This window comes from Penicillium verhagenii (assembly GCF_028828195.1).
Source record: "Penicillium verhagenii strain IBT 33310 chromosome Unknown utg000013l_segment0_segment0, whole genome shotgun sequence".
NCBI classification, from domain to species: domain Eukaryota; kingdom Fungi; phylum Ascomycota; class Eurotiomycetes; order Eurotiales; family Aspergillaceae; genus Penicillium; species Penicillium verhagenii.
Window position 1 is genome coordinate 983,806 of NW_026643177.1, and position 18,190 is coordinate 1,001,995.

Sequence of the window (18,190 nt, forward strand, 5' to 3'; positions counted from 1 at the left end):
GAGTCACATGGCCGTGGCCAGTTATCATTGTAGATGCGAATTCGTGATGTGGGAAAGTTGTGATTTGGGCTGGGTTGCCCAGCCACGCGGCGCTATTTGATCGACGACTGGGCTTCTCCTACAGCAAAGGCGGGCTACTGCATTCGTGAGGGGCCCGAGGATGACGGAAATTCACCTTCTAGCGGAAGAGGAGGTGAGAAGTGGGGGTAAGAATATGATCATGCTGCAGGAGTGGAAGGATGTGAAAGCATCGAAGACGCATCGAAGGATCTAAATGGGGCTGTGTCGAGGGGTGGCTGCAGGGTGAGACAGAATCGGGATCGAATGTGCCGTATAGAAACGACGGCTGAGGGGGGAGCTGAGCTGTTCACCGGTTTTTCCAGAACTTGGATTTGGTCTTTGGCGACTTGTTTATTTTGATAATTTTCTGTTGGGAAAGTCAAGTGTGCAAACGAGGGATCCGACGTGCAGCTAACACGAGTGATTGGATTGGGAATGGAAGGTCGCGCATGTTATGGACATATCAACTCCCTCACACCGACAATACACCGAAACTTGGGAATTAGAGTTGCTCAAGATGTGACACTTGAACAGAACCCACAAGAATTGAATACTGAAAAGACAATAGTAAGTATCCGTTTATTTTTACGTAGACCCTGAAGTTCAGATTCCAGATAGATAGGTCGAACGATAGGAAATCGAGCCAAATTGAGGCGCAACGGTTCCATCCTGCCGGGTCTGCCTGCATATAGTTAGTCAATTTTAGCATAGGGCAACAAATAGGCTGCGAAGACGTCTCCAGTCGGATCCGCTTTGTATGGAAAAGATTGGGGTAAAGGAGAAAGATGAGTCAAAACTTCTGGAATGCCCCCCCCTTCTCTCCTGAAGATCCGACCTATGATTTTAATTTCTGGTCAAACTTCTATTTTCGAGGTTTGGGATTTGAAATTTGAAATGTTCCAAGATTGAGAATCCTCCCCGTAACCCCTGAAGCCCTACGATGAATGGTGGACCTTAGATCCCCTGGTTCCTATTAGCTTATATCTGTGTACCCATTAATGGATAAGTTTCCCCCGAGTACGAGACACCACCTGCACATGTGGCCAATTATCAATACTTGTTACATACGGTAATCTATTTTGAAATCCGGTGTCGCGTGTAATGTTACCGCTTGGCATACGGGGTAATGAATTGATGGTGGGCTCATCAATGGTACGCCTTCATGATGTCATTGGAATGCCTCTTGCCCGTAACCAAGGCATTGGGGAGATGAAGATAAGATGGAAAGTGATCTTACTTGTGGGACAGATCAGCTTTTTTCTTTCAAAGAGTCATATATTATGAAATCTTACATAGAGGTACGAAATTCTTCCTTCTGCCGTAACGTTAGAATTGGACTTAATCCTCCGACAAATACATCAAGTCCCCGCAGAATCACAAGAACAAAGGGGGGATAGAATACAAATGTTATTTTAATTTTTTTCCCTTTTTCCCCCCGATGATTTTCATCCCATAGGGCAGAGACGGCAATAAAGCGGGGATGTATCTAGGGTTGTTGATCGTTGCAAGGAGCGGCTGCGAGATTGACTGGTATTACCTACATGCGCATCACACACAAGTGCAGGGACTCTCTATTGTCTTTTCATCGTTCAACCTGACAATCTCTACAACTCAGTTCCCTTCCTAGTCACCTTTGTGGTGATGATTGTCTCGTCGGGAGTGGAGACCAATTCTTTGTCCCTTCAATATTCGAGCTCATTTGCCACCGGAAACCCCTGAAGCAAACAAACAAGAAAAAAAAAATCCTTCTATTTTTCCAAAGGATCGAGAAAGAATCGAATAGATGGTTTTTTTTTTTCCTCCCTGGAATCATAAATTCGTAAACTAAATAATGTTGAGCATACGCCAGGATATGCAAGATGACTCCTCACTAAACCAGATTGGGGGATTTCATGTACAAACTACTGTATCTTATTTTCTGACTCCGTAAGTGATGACGAATTAATACCATTCAATACCAAGAACGACCCTGTCAACTAGTGGGGTCTCGGTTTAGGGAAAGCGCAACGTTAAGCCCTTCCAAGCCAATGGAAGAACCCAAGAATCTTGGAAGGAATCATCCTCGGCCATGCCCCAATTAACCCCTATTCGGGTTAGAATGACTCCTAGTACGGAATAGTGCTTTTTGCTTTTTCTTGATGTACCCAGTGTCCCAGTTCCCACTTTTAAAGCGACTATTTTAGGACCATGATTGGACTCCGTCATTTTTTAACCCAGGTCACGAGAACAAATATCGAAGCCCCTAGGCAATAATCAGGCAACGAGGTACATAGACCTGGAGCATATTCGATGGTAAAAACGAGGCGGCATAATAGACCGTATAGATAGTTACTTGCTTTTTCCTTCTCCCCGCTCTTTCCAGGGCGATCTAATGAGAAATGCATCCCGCCACAGTAGTAAACTAAACCCCCCTCTTTTCCCGCGATCATCACGATTGTCGGTCGCGGACTCCATTTTCCCTCACCTTGGCCTCCCCTGAGTGGTCATTGAGATATTGAGAACGGCCAGCGATAGGGGGGAAGCGGTCTGGTGAAGCTCTGACCTCAGCTCGAGCACGCGAGATTATCATTATCATTGCGGTCTGGGGACGCCTAAGGGAAGTATGTTTTACGGGTAGTTAGGGAACCCCCCCTGCTTGGAGCTTCTGGTTTGACTGGTCGACGGATTTGGAAAGTGCCATTCAAAGGCATGACGACGATGTCATGATGCTTCCCTGATAACGTGGCGTTGGACTGCATAAGCTGTCAATTTATTATTATCTTCTGATCTTATCGACGAGCCGAGGTGGTGCAAGCCGCCACAACCGCTCGACAATAATCATGATAGCGCGCACGGATATCGGTGAGAAACCCAAGCAATAGGATGACTGGATAGAAGGTTTTCTCTTCTGCCAACTGTCTATGCCAAGGTGAGTCAGGGCCACGTGAATGACCGGGAGAGATTATCAAAGAAAAACATGTTGAACACGTTTCTAGCTTAATTGGATACGTGATCCCGGGTCGCGTCGTTATCCGAGGACCGCGTAGCTCGGGCGGTTCCCGGGTTGTGTCATGTCAACGTGTGCCGGGGTGAGGAAGATCGATTGGCACAGGGTTACCTGCTGCCTGGTCGCGCTAAGTTGTTTCGCCCTGCAACGGAGGATGCGATGAGGGACATGCAGCGAGGATCAGATCAATGAGGGGTCGTGAAGAGGACACTACGATGCGATGACCTTCTCACCCGGGCATAGCGGGATGCGAGTCAACCCGAGAGAACAAAGAGAAGAAGAGACGAAAATTAAATGTCAAAAAAAAAACTATTTTCAAAAAAAGAAACCCAAGACATCAAGAATCAAGAATCAAGGAAAAATCCAGCTGTCATTTTTTTGTTTTCGCCAACGCATCAAGTTTAACGCGGGGGGTTGGCCCCCGCAGTGTACTTGACACTATCAAAAAGTGCATAGCGCGCGGCTTGTCGCATTTCCGAATGGTGCCTAGGCTGTATCACCTTGGGACAGGAAGAAACGGCATGGAAAGCTGACGAGGCTATACGGTCTACCCCTCATGTGGACTAGTATAACCAGAATGAGGGGGAGCGATTCAGTGGTCAAGCTAGGTTTGTGATATTGAAACCCTACAGACCGCTCATTTGGTGTTAGATGCGGTCAAGAAGCTCAAGCGAGAAAGGGAGAAGACAATCTCCACAATTAGAAGGGAAGCACAAAAAGAAAAGAAAAAAAAAAGATCGAAAAATGGAGAAAAGTCAGAATTGAAAAAAAGAAAAGAAAAAAAACTTTCGAAATACCATTCCACTAAGACGGTTCGTCAAAGAACGGGCTCTCAAACCTGTCGACGATCTTAAACCGGTGCCAATTGCGGGGATCCACTGAGCTCCATCTGCGCACTGCCACTGCCACTCTCCAGCCTCACAGGCTTTGTAGGAACAATCTGGTTGGTGTCTTTTCTTTTGGCTTTTTTTGGGTCTTCTAATTTCCTTCTTTTTTGTTTCTTGCTTTCGGCCCTGAGGAAATGACGGTGTGCCGTTTCTTTCCCTATCACTTTTTTCTTTGTCCCCAATCTCTCTCTGCAGAAGGACTTGTCATAGCCACCCCTTCTCTGTTTACCCCACTTTACTAGTAAGTCTTGGTCGAATAGGAGGGAATGATGATGTGCATCGTGATCGACCGTTTGTGGCACACACCCTCGCGAATCTTTTGTCTTCTACGTTCTAGTGTCCGTGGTACCCTGTTGGGCAGAGATAGGGGCCTGACTTGTTGAACAGAAACATAACCTATCGTCATGATAAGGATACCTTAGCTCCTGGAAGGGATGACAAGGTTTAATCAAGTTATGAAGGTCGACGCGATCAAAACGCAGGAGAGAAACAACGTAGGCATCCGAGGGCTCCGCATCTTCAATTTCCCCCGGGACCAGCGTGTCGGTGTTGAGATGGATACATGACATAAAGGTACTAGTATGACGGCGAAGTGGGGATTTGAAAAGGTAAACTAGATGATTTGAAAGGGAAATTAGCTACCGGGAGCACACATGTGCAAAGTGTACGCTCAAAAACATGGCTAATGTGGGGGAGAAAACAAATCCAGTATGGAGTGACTTGTAGTATTCAGACTATGGAAGTCTGAATGGAATAGGTTGTAGATTTGCCCCAGTTGTGGGCTCCACTTGAGAAATCCTCCGACATCGTCTATCCCTTTTCCTCTTCCGAATGGGGCCCTGGCTCCTTCGGAATTCGTCATTATTCTTGTACTCTGATTAATTGTAGTAATGATTTTTCTCATTTTTGTCATTTTTGTCATTTTCTCGATTTTCTCGATTCGAATTCTTTTTTATTTTTCACTTTACACGCATCTGAAACACTGATCGGCCCCCCGTTTGGCCGATAGCATTCCCCAGGATGCTTAGGGATCGGCCAATGACACCCGTGTATCGAGATCTACCGGGTTGATGGTTATGGTTGGTGTGCCAGTCATTCCACCTCGTCATCCCATCTCCTACCCAAGCTGGCCTGACACGATGATAGGATAATTCAAGGATCTTGCCGTTAGAGTCACACGGATTTGTACCTGAATACCTAACTGAAAGGAAATTGCTTTCTGTTCACCATCCAACCTTAGGCCGTTGCTATGCGTTGTCCTTGTTTCCTCTAGTCAATTTATTTATAATTAAGAACGTGCCCTTGTACGATTCTCCAGTTTAATTTTTCTTTTCTTTTTCCTACGTCCCAATTGAATTCTGCGAGGGAAAAAAAAACCACCCAAAGAAGAATCAAGTACTTTTTAGGTATTTTATTCAATTTGTGTCGGTCTTTGTCCAATTTTCAAATGCAACTATTAAGCCTCATCCTGGCTATAGATAGATCCAACCCCAATCCTCCACAAGACACGCATTATTGTCTTGCCGCCTCCTTTTTTTCGATTTCTACAATACTACATTGTGAAACTATCTGGAGGTATATCAAAACACAAATACAGTTTCCCTCGACAACCCCATATTTTTATTCCAAACGAGGGATCAAATCAACTTGACGATTGAAACCGGAAACAGCAACCCCAAAGTCAAAATTACGGGGAGTTTCCACCTGTAATACCCACGACCCACCGTTACGCAATACCACACCATACCACGGACATACGGGTACAAGATACAGCATAGTACGGAGAGAGCAAGGTGTAAGTACCAGTACCCACTCCAGCTTCAATTCCACGACCGGGATTGATTCATTTGCATTTATTTTTCCTTTCCCCCTTCTTTCCCTCCCTTCAACTTTCATCTCTCTTATTTCTTTCAGCTTCAAGAACCAAAATTTCAACAAGGACAACGCCGGTCTTGTCCTATTCACTGTCGATTTCTTTGTGTCTTTGAGTCTTCAACGTTATTACCGATACCGCAATCCTCAACCGCGCATACCGAACCCGAAGTGGCTAACACGTAACCGTGCAGCAACTGCAATCAGCTCACTACTACCAAAAAAGAAAAAAAGAAAAAATTCGCCCCAAAATAATATTCTTTTTTTTTATCAATTAAAAAAAAAAAGAATATTAAAATCAACCGACACTAGGAAACCAAAATCCTAAAAATCCAACATCAGCAACCCTCTCCAGGCCTTTTCGCCGATAAACCTGGGTTTCCTCTTTGGACGGCTTGCATCCACTGCGTTGGCAGTGTCGCAATTCCCGTTTTTTTCCTCATCGCATTCGCCGCCCTGAACTTTGCGCCGCAAGAAAGCTCCTTAACACCCTGGCACGGGTACTCCCATAGCCCGTTGCATCCTTAGTTCCCAATCGTCAGCCAATCGAAGGGTCGGGGCGCGTGGATCTAGTCATAATCCCTGATCACTTTTTTTTTTCTTGACACAGCTTGCTTCGCGCCGCCTTCCGAACACGCGACTGCAACTTTTTTGGGGCTCTTCTTGATCGCCGGCATTGAACCCGCATATGCGCGCATCGTCCGGCCTCTGACCTGCCTAGTCGACATTTCGTCTTTTTTTCCCCTCCACCGAAAAAGCACACGGCGCATTGCCCCTCCCTGGTTCGCCCAGTCGCTCCGCCATCAATTGGCCCATATCGCAACCGTTCCAAAGCCCCCCCCCCCCCCCCCTCTCGCGTGCAGTACAGCTTTCCCCACGCAATCGGCAGATCGACAGACGAAAAGAGGGGTCATAGTTGTGGTTATTATTGGCACAAGGAGTTTCAGCTGAGCTCCCGAAAGAAGAAGGCTACATATCTGCGGACCGGAACCTTGGACTTGGAGATCATCCCCCCTCTCTCTCACCCTGGTCTGATCCCCCTCTTGCCCAGGGTGACGTCTATTGTGGTTAGCATCGGGCAACCTGTCTTTTGAGAGATCGGCCATTGCAACGGGGCCAGTGCCCTTTGCAATTGTTATCTGGGACTGTGTCCTGATCCTGATTTCTCTTATCCCCTTCTCTGGTCATCTCGGCTTTTCTCCGTAAGGTGCTCTCCGGCAGGGCTCTTCCGCATTAAATCCCAATCAGGCCAAGATGCAGAGTTCAAGAACGAGTCATCTCTGCTGAGGAACGTGGCTGAACCATCATCTCTGCTTTTCTGACTGTGTCAGGCTATTCCCTTTTCTTTCCTGGTCTCGGATCTTCTTCCAACCCTAGCTTCTATCAAACCTTGAACGGGCGGCCGGTTTCCTGCCCTGTTACCCATTTGCCATTTATAAAGAGTCCAGGTGACTCGGACATTGGCACAGTTTTTACCACTCGTCAACAAAAGATTTACACATTGTCGACAGCTGAGCTGTCGTTCTGATAACACAACAGTCGCCATGGCTTACACCACAGCGACCTCACCACCGGCTCTGGATGCCGACACCCACCCTAGTTTAACACTAGCCACCTCTCTCAACCGATCAAAATCTCTCCACCAAGTCATCACTACTCTGCCCGCTGGGCAAAATCCTTCATTAACGCCCTCTTCTACCTCCCCTACATCTTCTACTCCCGCCTCTGCATATTTCGCACCCCCCACACCGAACAGCTTCACTCCCGCCGGCACTCCTCTACAACCGCCGAGTGAGGGGCCTCGAGGCCGCAATTTCGAGTATGCTCTTCAAATACCTGCTCCACTTGAGCTTGGCGAATCCATGATCGCCATTCCTAGTAACACTGGCTCCGCCAATTCAGCCGACTGGATGGCTCCGAGCTCCAAGGGACCAGGATTGATGCGGAGGATATCTCGAGGTGCGGCCAACAAACTCACTCGGAGGAGACAGTCTGCTACTCAGAATGATAAACGAGACCGAAGCTCCGGTCCCGTTATCATGCGCCGGCGTAGTGACAGCAAGACTGGTCCCCAGCCCGTTCGAGAGTCCGCATTGGACTCGAGCAACGAGGATGAGGCGAGCGAAGCATTGGATGGCCTGGGTGCGTGGGCTGGCTCCGAGCCCTCTAGCCTCCGCAGTGAAAGCCGGATGGCATCTGCACGTGAGGTTGGTGCCGCTGCGGCTGCCGTTGCTGCGGCCTCCGTCGTTGCTCCCAAGGTAGATTCTGCGCTCCAGCGTGGAACTATTTTGACAAAACTCACCAAGAAACGTCGCAAGCAAGTGCGCTTCTTCTTGGATTTGGATGCTGGAAAGGTATTCTGGGATCTTTCAAACCCCGCGAAGCGTTTTTATATCGATGATATCAAAGAGATTCGAGTGGGTGCTGACGCCCGCAATTACCGCGAGGAACATCAAATCCCCGAGGATGCGGAGCGTCGGTGGTTTACAATTGTGATCGCGGACTCTGGGAGCTTCAAGGGCCGGACAGTGAAGACCCTTCATCTGATTGCTCCCTCTGACCACGATTTTGAATTGTGGACTACCACTTTGGAACACATTGCTCGGTATCGAATTGGTTTGATGGCTGGCCTTGCTGGCTCAGGCCAAAGCGAGACTGTCATCCATGCTCATTGGCAGCGTGAGATGTCACGATTGTTCCCGTTGGGGCCACGTCCAGGCGAAGAACAGGGCCTTGACTTCTCTGCCGTCGAGAGTGTTTGCCGCGGTCTCCATATCAATTGCTCAAAGAACATGCTTCGGGCACAATTTACTAAAGCCGACGTCTCTCGCAGCAGCAAATTGAACTATTCTGAGTTCAAAGACTTTCTCACGCGCCTAAAGGAACGAAAGGATGTCAAGGAGGTTTACAAGAGCCGTGCTCAGGAACCAAAGAGTGGAATGACTCTCGATGAGTTCTTGGGATTCCTTCGCGACGTCCAGAAAGAAGATGTCGATTCCGATCGCGCCTACTGGGTTGCGTTGTTCGAAAAATTTGTTCGCCGATCCAAACCTCGTGGTCCTGATGTTCCCGAATCAACGCCCCCTCCGACCGAAATGAACCTTCTTACTTTCTCCTCTTATTTGTCTTCCTCCAACAACGGCATTTACGCATCACGTGCTCCTCAGTCACGATTCGACCGTCCATTGAATGAGTACTTCATCTCAAGCTCTCACAATACTTACCTCCTCGGTCGTCAAGTTGCTGGAGCTTCGAGTACGGAAGCGTATATCAGTGCTTTGCAGCAAGGTTGCCGATGTGTGGAGATTGATTGCTGGGATGGCGCCGATGGCCGTCCAATTGTATCCCATGGACGGACCATGACCACCAGTGTGTTGTTTGCGGACTGCATTACCGTCATCAACCGATACGCCTTCATCTCGTCGGAATTTCCCCTCATCCTTTCCTTGGAGGTCCACTGCAATCCGGAGCAACAGTTGGCTATGGTCAAGATTATGAAAGAGACCTTCAAGGAACAATTGATCCTGGAGCCTATCATGACCAACTATTTCATTCTTCCATCTCCGGAAGAGCTCAAGGGACGTATTTTGGTCAAGGTCAAGACTTGTGACGAGACTCAAAATGATCCCCGCATCGACACTACCAGCACTGTTGGCACCCATGGCCGGAAGCGCAGCTCTAGTTCCCCCTTCGTCCGACCGACCCCTCCAGCCGAGTCTCTCAATGGACCTATCCATTCCCTCTCAAGCCCCCCTACAATCATTGGAGGCACCATGGATGGCATTGGTCCTCTGATTTCTCAAGACAGACGCTCACTCACAGCAACCAGTATCAGCAGTGCTACTGAGGATAGTGATGGGGGGTTGATCTCTGCCCACAGTGAGAAGAAAAAGCGACGACGTCAAAAGAGCAAGATCAGCAAGCCTCTCTCGGATCTTGGTGTCTATACTCGTGGCTACAAGTGGCACAGCTTCTCTTCCCCAGAAAGCCGGAAATACAACCACATCTACTCCTTCGCTGAAAGATCGTTTGAAAGCATTTGCCAGTCCCACGATAACAAGGTTGCACTGGAATCGCATAACCGGAAATTCCTCACTCGAGTCTATCCTTCAGGATTCCGACTTCGCTCGTCTAACTTTGACCCCAACAAGTTCTGGCGTCGTGGCGTTCAAATGGCGGCAATGAATTGGCAGACCTACGATATCGGGATGCAGATGAACCAAGCCATGTTCGCCGCTGGAACTGACCGTACTGGCTATATCCTCAAACCGGAGAGCCTGCGACTGCCAGTTCTTCGGGATAACGAGAACCAGAAGCGCAAGATGGAAAGACGATTGGTTCGATTCTCCGTTGATGTGATCTCGGCTCAGCAGCTTCCTCGACCTCGTACTATCGGGCCAGAAGACAACATCAACCCTTATGTTGAAATTGAGATTTTCAGCGCTGATGATCGTGGTCAAAGCTTGGCCTTTGGCGAAGGTGGCATGGATGCCTCTGCGCGCAGTGGGATGTCCGGCATTGGATACCCGCATCGTCGCCGCACAAAGATTGAGCAGAGCAACGGCTACAGCCCGGTCTTCAATGATCGGTTCAAGCTGTCCCTCGAGACTAAATATCCCGACCTGGTGTTCGTGCGTTGGACCGTCTGGAGTTCCTTAGACGGTCGCAGCGCTGGAAACAACAACAGCGTGCAACTAGCCACATTCACTGCCAAACTCACCAGCCTGTCTCAAGGTTATCGCTATCTGCCTTTGTACGATGTCAAGGGTGATCAATACTTGTTCTCAACGCTGTTTTGCCGGATTTCTAAGGAGGATCCTGTACCTGTCCAACGACTGGACTTGGAAGTGCTCCGCGCCGAACGTATGGGGATCTTGCGACAAATTGGACAGACAGTGTTCAAGCGTTCTTCCTCTACTGACCGTGAGAAGGACCAATCTCAAGATCGGAGTGAATCAGTGAGCCCCGAAGAAAAGGACAGCTCTCCAAGCCTCACACCAACCATTTCCACCACATCTACCTCATCATTCGTGCCTTGAACAGGCCGTCTCCCCGCTCTTCTCAACAAATCACCTACCTCACCCACCCAAGCTTGAAATGAATATCTCAAGCCAACACCTCTCCCTCCCCCACCAATCACATCTCCTCTCGGCTCAAAGCCCAGACACTCTTTGCATCTGATGACATTCATTCCATCTCTGCCTGTCAACATTATCACGGAATTTTTGTTACTTTGCTATACCCTGCCGCATCGATACCCCTTGTTTTATCTGTTGTGTATCATTGTCATTTTCTTTGTACTAGCTCTCGGAAAGCCATTCTTGTACTGGCAGGGTATTTTCCTTTTATATTTTTGCTTCATCTCGTTTTTTTGCGTCTCATTTTACGGGCATGGGAATCATATTTGGAATTCAATTCGGTTTCGGCGGAATAGCAATAGCCACCCCCCAACCATCGCATCTGCGGGAGTCACACACACACGCACACACTGGATACTGGGAAATACATCGTGGCTGGTTCACCGGCGCATCATCACATTTTCATTTTCATTCATATTCGGGCATTCTCATCTTGCAGCATTCAAATTCTAGCGGGACGGACATCGGGATTCCTTTCCCCATTTGCATTTCGGTTGGATCCAGGAGGCGCCGATCTTATTGTGGCCTTTGCTTTTTTGGCTTTTTTTTCTTCCTTATATATCTTTTATCTTTAGCTTCCATATCCTATCCATCTTCCTTCTTCAAGGACAGAAATTGGACTTTGCCTTTCTTTTCTCATTCTTTCGGGATTGATACCAGATGCTTAAGGTAGTCGGTGGGCGTTGGATTTTATCTTATCGCCTGCTGTCATTCTTTCGATCTGTTTTGTCTTGAAAGTTACTTGGTTGTTTTATTAGATGACGCGCTGGGACGCGCGGATACTTTGGCTTCATACATTTCTTTCCACATATGCATTCTAGGGTCGTTCCAAGGTTTTGTTCATAGATCAATCTCCACATTCAATCAATTAATATACCGAAGTGTTACTTCTACATGATCTGTACAGTAGATGCCGATCCCATGCCGTTGCCTGTCAGTTGACTTTGAGAATCACGAATCAACTCCTCGTATGTAATGTTGAATCCAGGGCTCAAATGCTCAATTTCCAACCCATCAACTTCATGAACGCAACATTACTGCGTCATATGGCTGTTAACACTGCACCGCCAGTAGCCGTCTGCAACTATTGACATGATGAAACCTAGTACTAAGTAACATGAACCTCATGCATCCGAGCGTTATCGAAGAGAGAGAACAACATGCTATCGTGTAGCAATCTTTCCAAACTGGGGTTTCAATTTTGGAGACGTTGAATACTCAAATATGATATGCTACCTTACATTTATTTGCCTTTAAATTTCCCATTATAATATGAATGGAATCAGAATATAGTGAAAAATGCCAGATGAAGGACCCACTATTGGCGTAGCGCTAGTCTATTTATGCACCGATGTGGGGCTGAAAAGTCTGCATGCTTCTGTAGCCAAACCTGCCCAACCTTTTCATCCGATTACGGCCGGCTGGCCCAATGGCAAGGCGCTTGACTACGAATCAAGAGATTGCAGGTTCGATCCCTGCGTCGGTCAATTTTTTGGACTTTTTTGCATCCTCGTGCATGGAGTTTTTGTGAGAATATGGACTTCTTTTTTAAAAAGGCAAATTCACGGTTAGTTTCAAAAGCCCGGTGACTTCCAACATTTGAATCAACCACACCGAGATCCTGGCTTGAAACCATGTGGAACCCGCGGATAATAGATCTAGTAGAACTAGCACTTGAGTGCTTGGAACAGGCATTGACATCTGGATAGTATATGTATACATGACTACGCACGTGCGGGGAATTTTGAGCAATGGCTTGGCTTCATTCCCACATACATGTGGAAGTGCTTGCATGGATGAACGGAATTCATGTATTACTAGTAGATTTTCAACCTCCACCTGTATATCATACTACATAACATTGAAAGTTCTATATGTATTGATACTACCCATAATTCCCCAAGGCCATGGTTTTCTAGAACTAACGGACATTTCTATAAACATTTGAAGAGCAAGCTTGGTGGAAGGTTCAAACTCTTGAATGGATAAATTGAAATACTCCGTTAACTTATTCTTGGAACCTTTAGCAGACCTCCTACTTACATGTAACATGGTAAGATCTGGCGAGGATTCAGCCCTGGAGGGCTCCATGCACATGTAACGTGTATTCTTCTCTTCTTCGAGATGCATGGATAGACTGTAAGACCTCGGAATCTCTCAGCAGTTCCAAGGTTTGGTCTGTGGATGCCAACTCATACATATATCAGTATCAGCATGTGCAAGTTTTGACGTGGAATTTCTGGGTTCAAGGCCTTCTATTAATCCTGAGATCAAAGTCTGGAAAACGAAATCTCGCTATTCTATTCTCCAGAAAAGGCTGCAAGTAGAAGAGATAGGATGGAAGGCTTTTCATCCTTGTGCATAGATGATATTAACTTTCGGGAATGAGTTGGATAGTGATAGTACACGTGCAGAAGCGATGTCTGTGTTGCATTTGAAATCGCCGAAGCTATAGATTGTCCCATTGGATATAGCACTTGAGGCAATTAATCAGCCTTCACACCAACACGTCCAATTTCTTTTATCTTCCACGTCGCGCGTCAAGGTGAGAGAGACACGTTCAAGTTTCACTTCACGTGTTTCTCCTTTTATAATTCTTCTCTTCTCCTCTTCTCATCAACTCGAGAAACGGCGTCTTTGGGCCTCATCCCCATCACCACACTCTTTTACCTCGCTCGTTTCATCAGATCTGGACTTCAAGATGCACCTCTCATTCCTTTTGGGTGTCTTGACTACCCTGATCGTGCTTCTTGGTACGACTTTCGCTGAGGTGGAGGCCTGCGGTGTTCTCCCCGTCACAACTGTCACCAAGATTGTCTACCCTACCACTGAGACTACAGCTTCGCAGACTGAATCCACTGGTACGGCTACGGTTTCTCAGGTCTCGACTTCGGTTGTGGGTGGCTCTTCGACGACTTTTGTCACTCGCGCTTCTTCGCCATTGGTGGTCTCTGCTTCTTCTTCAAGCTTGATTTCGGCTTTGTCTTCAACGTCGTCTTCGGCTTCCGCTTCGGAGTCGTCTTCGGTATCTTCGGCGTTTTCTTCATCGCTGTCTTCATCGCTGTCTTCATCGCTGTCTTCATCGCTGTCTTCATCGTCGTCTTCATCGTCCTCTTCATCGTCGACTTCGACTTCGACTTCCTCCGAATCGAAGACTTCATCTACTATCGAAACAACTACGCCAGTTCTTGTGCCCGCGGGATACCCGTTCAACGGCAACTATCCCGACAAATGCCTTTTCAACCACAATGTCCATCGGAGAAACCACAGTGTGCCTGACCTGAGGTGGAATCAAAACCTGGCAGATGCTGCTCATAACTGGGCAGTTCAATGCCAGTTTGCACACAATACGTGAGTGTACACTCTGCTATACTAGCTTCTTATCCTTTCCATCTTCCATCCCACATCCGGCTAACGTCTCTATTTCGTCTTTTTTTAGTCACTTTCTCCCGAACGGATACGGACAAAACCTAGCCGCAAGTGGTCCCACGGCTAGTCTCTCGGAACACATTTCTGATTTCTGGTACAACGACGAGATAGAATATTTCGAATCTCACTACGGCGAACCTAATCCTGGTGGAAATTTTGATAGTTATGGCCATTTTACACAGGTCATTTGGAAAGGGTCTACAAGTGTGGGATGTGCTACACAGGACTGTACATCCACACCTTTGCAGATGTGGTTTACTGTGTGCAACTATGATCCCCCTGGTAAGTCTCGTTATTTAATTTCTTCCCATTGGCCTCTTGAGCTGTGTTCATGATGCTGATGCTATTTAGGCAACTTTCTTGGTCAGTTTAATAACAATGTGATGAGACCCAAAGGATTGCCAACGGAGAAAGGCAATGGGGATCTGATCAAAGCTAATTCCTGGTACTGAATGATGAGAGGGAAGGCCATGGATCTTCCAGCCATGTTGGGAGATCTTTTTACAAGACTGATATGTATGCTGTATCAGGTGTTGTATCGCTGTCAACTCTTGTTGAATCAATGTATCATTACTATCAGTCTTGGAACGAAGTTCAGTCGAACAATCTTTTTTTCCATTTATTTTTTTTGATGCGGTTCTATGGTAGTGGGAATGATGCTGAGCTACAAGCTTGGCCTTCAAAACTCCCATGACTTATGAGTCATGTAGTGAGGTGAATCATGACATACCAGTACTAATACTGTGCATGCATACATGACCTAATAATTTTAGAGCCTCAGGCCAGTTGAACAATTTGAACAGAGAATTAATATCTACTATAGCATTTCCGAACATTAGTGTCATCCCCTATACTCTTTCATTTTCCCCTGGACCCTGACTGCTAATATGAACTAGGCATTATTGGGCAAAAATACTGAGTATGTAACAACCTTCCGGTTTTTCACCAATATCGTGATATATAGAGTTAAAATTCATCAATCTGTATACTAGCAGATACACGATTTACCAGAACCTTCCAGATTTATCTAAACAATGCAAACAACCCCCAAACCTAGGAGTGTACTCGTCATGATTTCAAACTAGTGCTCATGAATATCTCGACATCATGCTCTCCTCGTCATCCCCTGTCCCTTAAAATCCACCATCTTCTGCCTTACCTATAAATCCATTTCTTCGAATCCTTATTGCCTCTGCCACTTGGACAGCGTCAAATGCCGTGAGACCAAAAGCTGAACTAGCTTCAAATTATTTTGGTGGTTTTAGAGACAATCAATTAAATCATGTCAACGCGGCCAGAAAGTTCAGACTTCCTGCGAGAATTGCTCCTCCAAGGACAATTTTCTGACATGGAAATCATCTGTCAAGACGTCACTTTCAAAGCTCATCGTGCTATTGTTTGTACGCAGTCAAAGTTTTTCAATGCCGCACTTTGTGATGGCTTCAAGGTATAAGTAGAAATGTTTTCCATAGATACCTCGGTTACTTACTTCCCAAGGAATCTCTCGACCGATCCATCGATTTGAAAGATGAGACACCAGAGACAATCGAACGTGTACTCTCGTTTCTCTACTTGGGGGAATACCAGGATGATGGGCATACGGTTCTACTTCGGCCATCCATTGATGATTCAGGCTTAGTCAGTCAAACGGGATCACCCGACAATGTCAAGGCTTTGAAAGCAAGGGCTTTAAACAACATATTGGTGTTCACCGCTGCCGATAAATTCCAAATAGATCCATTGAAGAATCTAGCCTTGGTGACATCAGATTTCAGACTGGATGTCTGAGAATTGGCACTCGTCAATATTTCCCGAGGTAGTTGAAGAAGCTCTAGCGACGACTCCTTCTCATGAAACAGAATTGCAGGAGATTATCGCCGCGATTATTTCAAGTCATATATTCGAGCTTATCAGTAAAGCCACTATTATCCCTGTCTTAAGTTCCTTCGGATGCGTTGGGTCACTGGTAATACTGGATTTAGTCAAAAATGGTCGAGTCAAACAGACCGGCGAACATGACTACTTTCAGGATCTTGCTCAAAAACTCAACATACGTCGTCAATGTCGGCATTGTTCAGCAAAATTGAACGTGAGAATAGACAATGGGGAATACCAGATTGGAACTTTTCGTTGCGCCGCCTGTGGCACACCACATTAGCCACCGCATAGTATTTCCCAGGATATACTGTACTTAATTGCACTTGTTTGATTGGGCTATACTTCAAATGAAGATAGCCGTCTGGCTCAAGTAGTAGAGGGGTCCAATGACGCCGAATGAAGGCTTTTCGCTCCGCCAAAACTTCAATTGGGTTCAAGTCAGGGAGTATGGGGGCAAATATTTGACGTATTTATCAAAGCATGATCAAAACACACATGCAGTTGCTCTATTCTCGTAGAAAGATGGAATCTGTAAATGTTAGCCATGATGAGGGCATAGGTATTTATTTTCCATATTTATGGAGGAATTTTTTGATATATTCTTCAAAGAATCCCGCTAATGGAAGTGCCAACCAAGAAACTCTTGCGAGATCTCGGAGTGGACGCTGGGCACTCAGATCGCCGCTTATCGTCTTATAGATGATAAAAACTCACCCCGCTAATGTGATAGTCCGGTAAATGACAGTACGTTTCTAAAGCACGTGAGGCTGTAGCTTAGTGTATTTTAGAATTTAGGGTTCTGGGGACAAAGAAAGAGAGTGTAGGCTGACACCGATTTCTATCATTTACATGACTCATGAGTCACATAACAAATTATAATCTTGTATCCTGAGATTGAACCCAACCATCAAACAGCAAGTCCACATCACCGATACCACTATGGCACTACCCGATAACACACCAGTCTATTTCTGGAAACCAGAAGAAGAAAACGGCGTCTTCGGACAATGGTATCCATCATCGTTCATCTGGACACAAGGGAATGAAACATTCAATTATGCCAATGCAGAGCAGTAAGTTTCCAGTCCCGGCCATACCACTACTAGGCAACACCCACCCTGAAACCCATCAACACATGAAAACAACATACAATTTTATTTACGCATGCATTATAATTCATTGAGTTAACAAGTGTAATTTCCAGATACATGATGCACCGCAAAGCACTCCTCTTCGCCCCAACCCACCGAATAACCAAACAAATACACGAAGGCTGGAAGGTGCACCCAAGATCGCTCCGCAATCTAGGCCGGCAGATCCCGAATTTCGACGATGATGTGTGGGGAAAAGAGCGATACGCAATAGTTTTGGAAGGATCTTATCTGAAATTCTCGCAGAATGAGAATCTCAAGCAAGTTTTACTGGCGACCGGGGAAAGGGAGTTGGTTGAGGCTAGTCCGCGAGATCGGATCTGGGGGATTGGGTTTGGGAAGGACGCTGCTGATATGCGGAGGGAGGAGTGGGGGTTGAATTTACTAGGGAAAGCTTTGATGGAGGTTAGGGCGCGCTTGAGAGAGGAGAAGGTTTCAAGCTAGATTTGTGGGGGTCAAAAATTGTAATGAACATCCACATAGGATGATTTGAGAACCTTGGAAAGAAGTAAACCTTTGGAAAGAGCCTTAATTTTGATGGTTTCAGAACGCTTAGCCTTCTGAGGAGCTACCGCTCAATCAACTTTCTCCATTAATGCAAGATGAAAGTGAGTTCCAGCTGTTCATTGTCAAGGACAGATGTAAAAAGTAACCTTGTATCCTGAAAATCATAAATTTCAAATATCATCTCATCATAAGAATGTGCAGGCGTGAGCTTTGGCATTGAGCATCCAAACCTAGCTCGGCCGTACACAGTGGGGAATCAACTAAATTAATTACAAAAGTCCA

The 18,190-nt window shown here is 46.4% G+C and overlaps 3 protein-coding genes across 3 annotated transcripts; all 3 read left to right on the forward strand.

The window, feature by feature from the left end:
- Positions 1-7,349: 7,349 nt before the first annotated feature.
- Positions 7,350-10,844, forward strand: N7466_011621 (putative 1-phosphatidylinositol-4,5-bisphosphate phosphodiesterase Plc1; the record flags this gene model as incomplete). Its single annotated transcript, XM_057171010.1, has 1 exon — positions 7,350-10,844. One exon carries the CDS (start codon positions 7,350-7,352, stop codon positions 10,842-10,844), a length of 3,495 nt encoding a protein of 1,164 aa, XP_057015731.1.
- Positions 10,845-13,644: 2,800 nt separating this feature from the next.
- Positions 13,645-14,824, forward strand: N7466_011622 (PR-1-like protein; the record flags this gene model as incomplete). Its single annotated transcript, XM_057171011.1, has 5 exons — positions 13,645-13,839; positions 13,911-14,127; positions 14,270-14,294; positions 14,383-14,654; positions 14,724-14,824. The coding sequence occupies 5 exons, from the start codon at positions 13,645-13,647 to the stop codon at positions 14,822-14,824; spliced, it is 810 nt and encodes a 269-aa protein (XP_057015732.1).
- Positions 14,825-17,189: 2,365 nt separating this feature from the next.
- On the forward strand, positions 17,190-17,845 carry N7466_011623 (NADAR family protein; the record flags this gene model as incomplete). The annotated part of the gene is made up of 2 exons (XM_057171012.1): positions 17,190-17,323; positions 17,455-17,845. 2 exons carry the CDS (start codon positions 17,190-17,192, stop codon positions 17,843-17,845), a joined length of 525 nt encoding a protein of 174 aa, XP_057015733.1.
- Between the last annotated feature and the right edge of the window lie 345 nt (positions 17,846-18,190).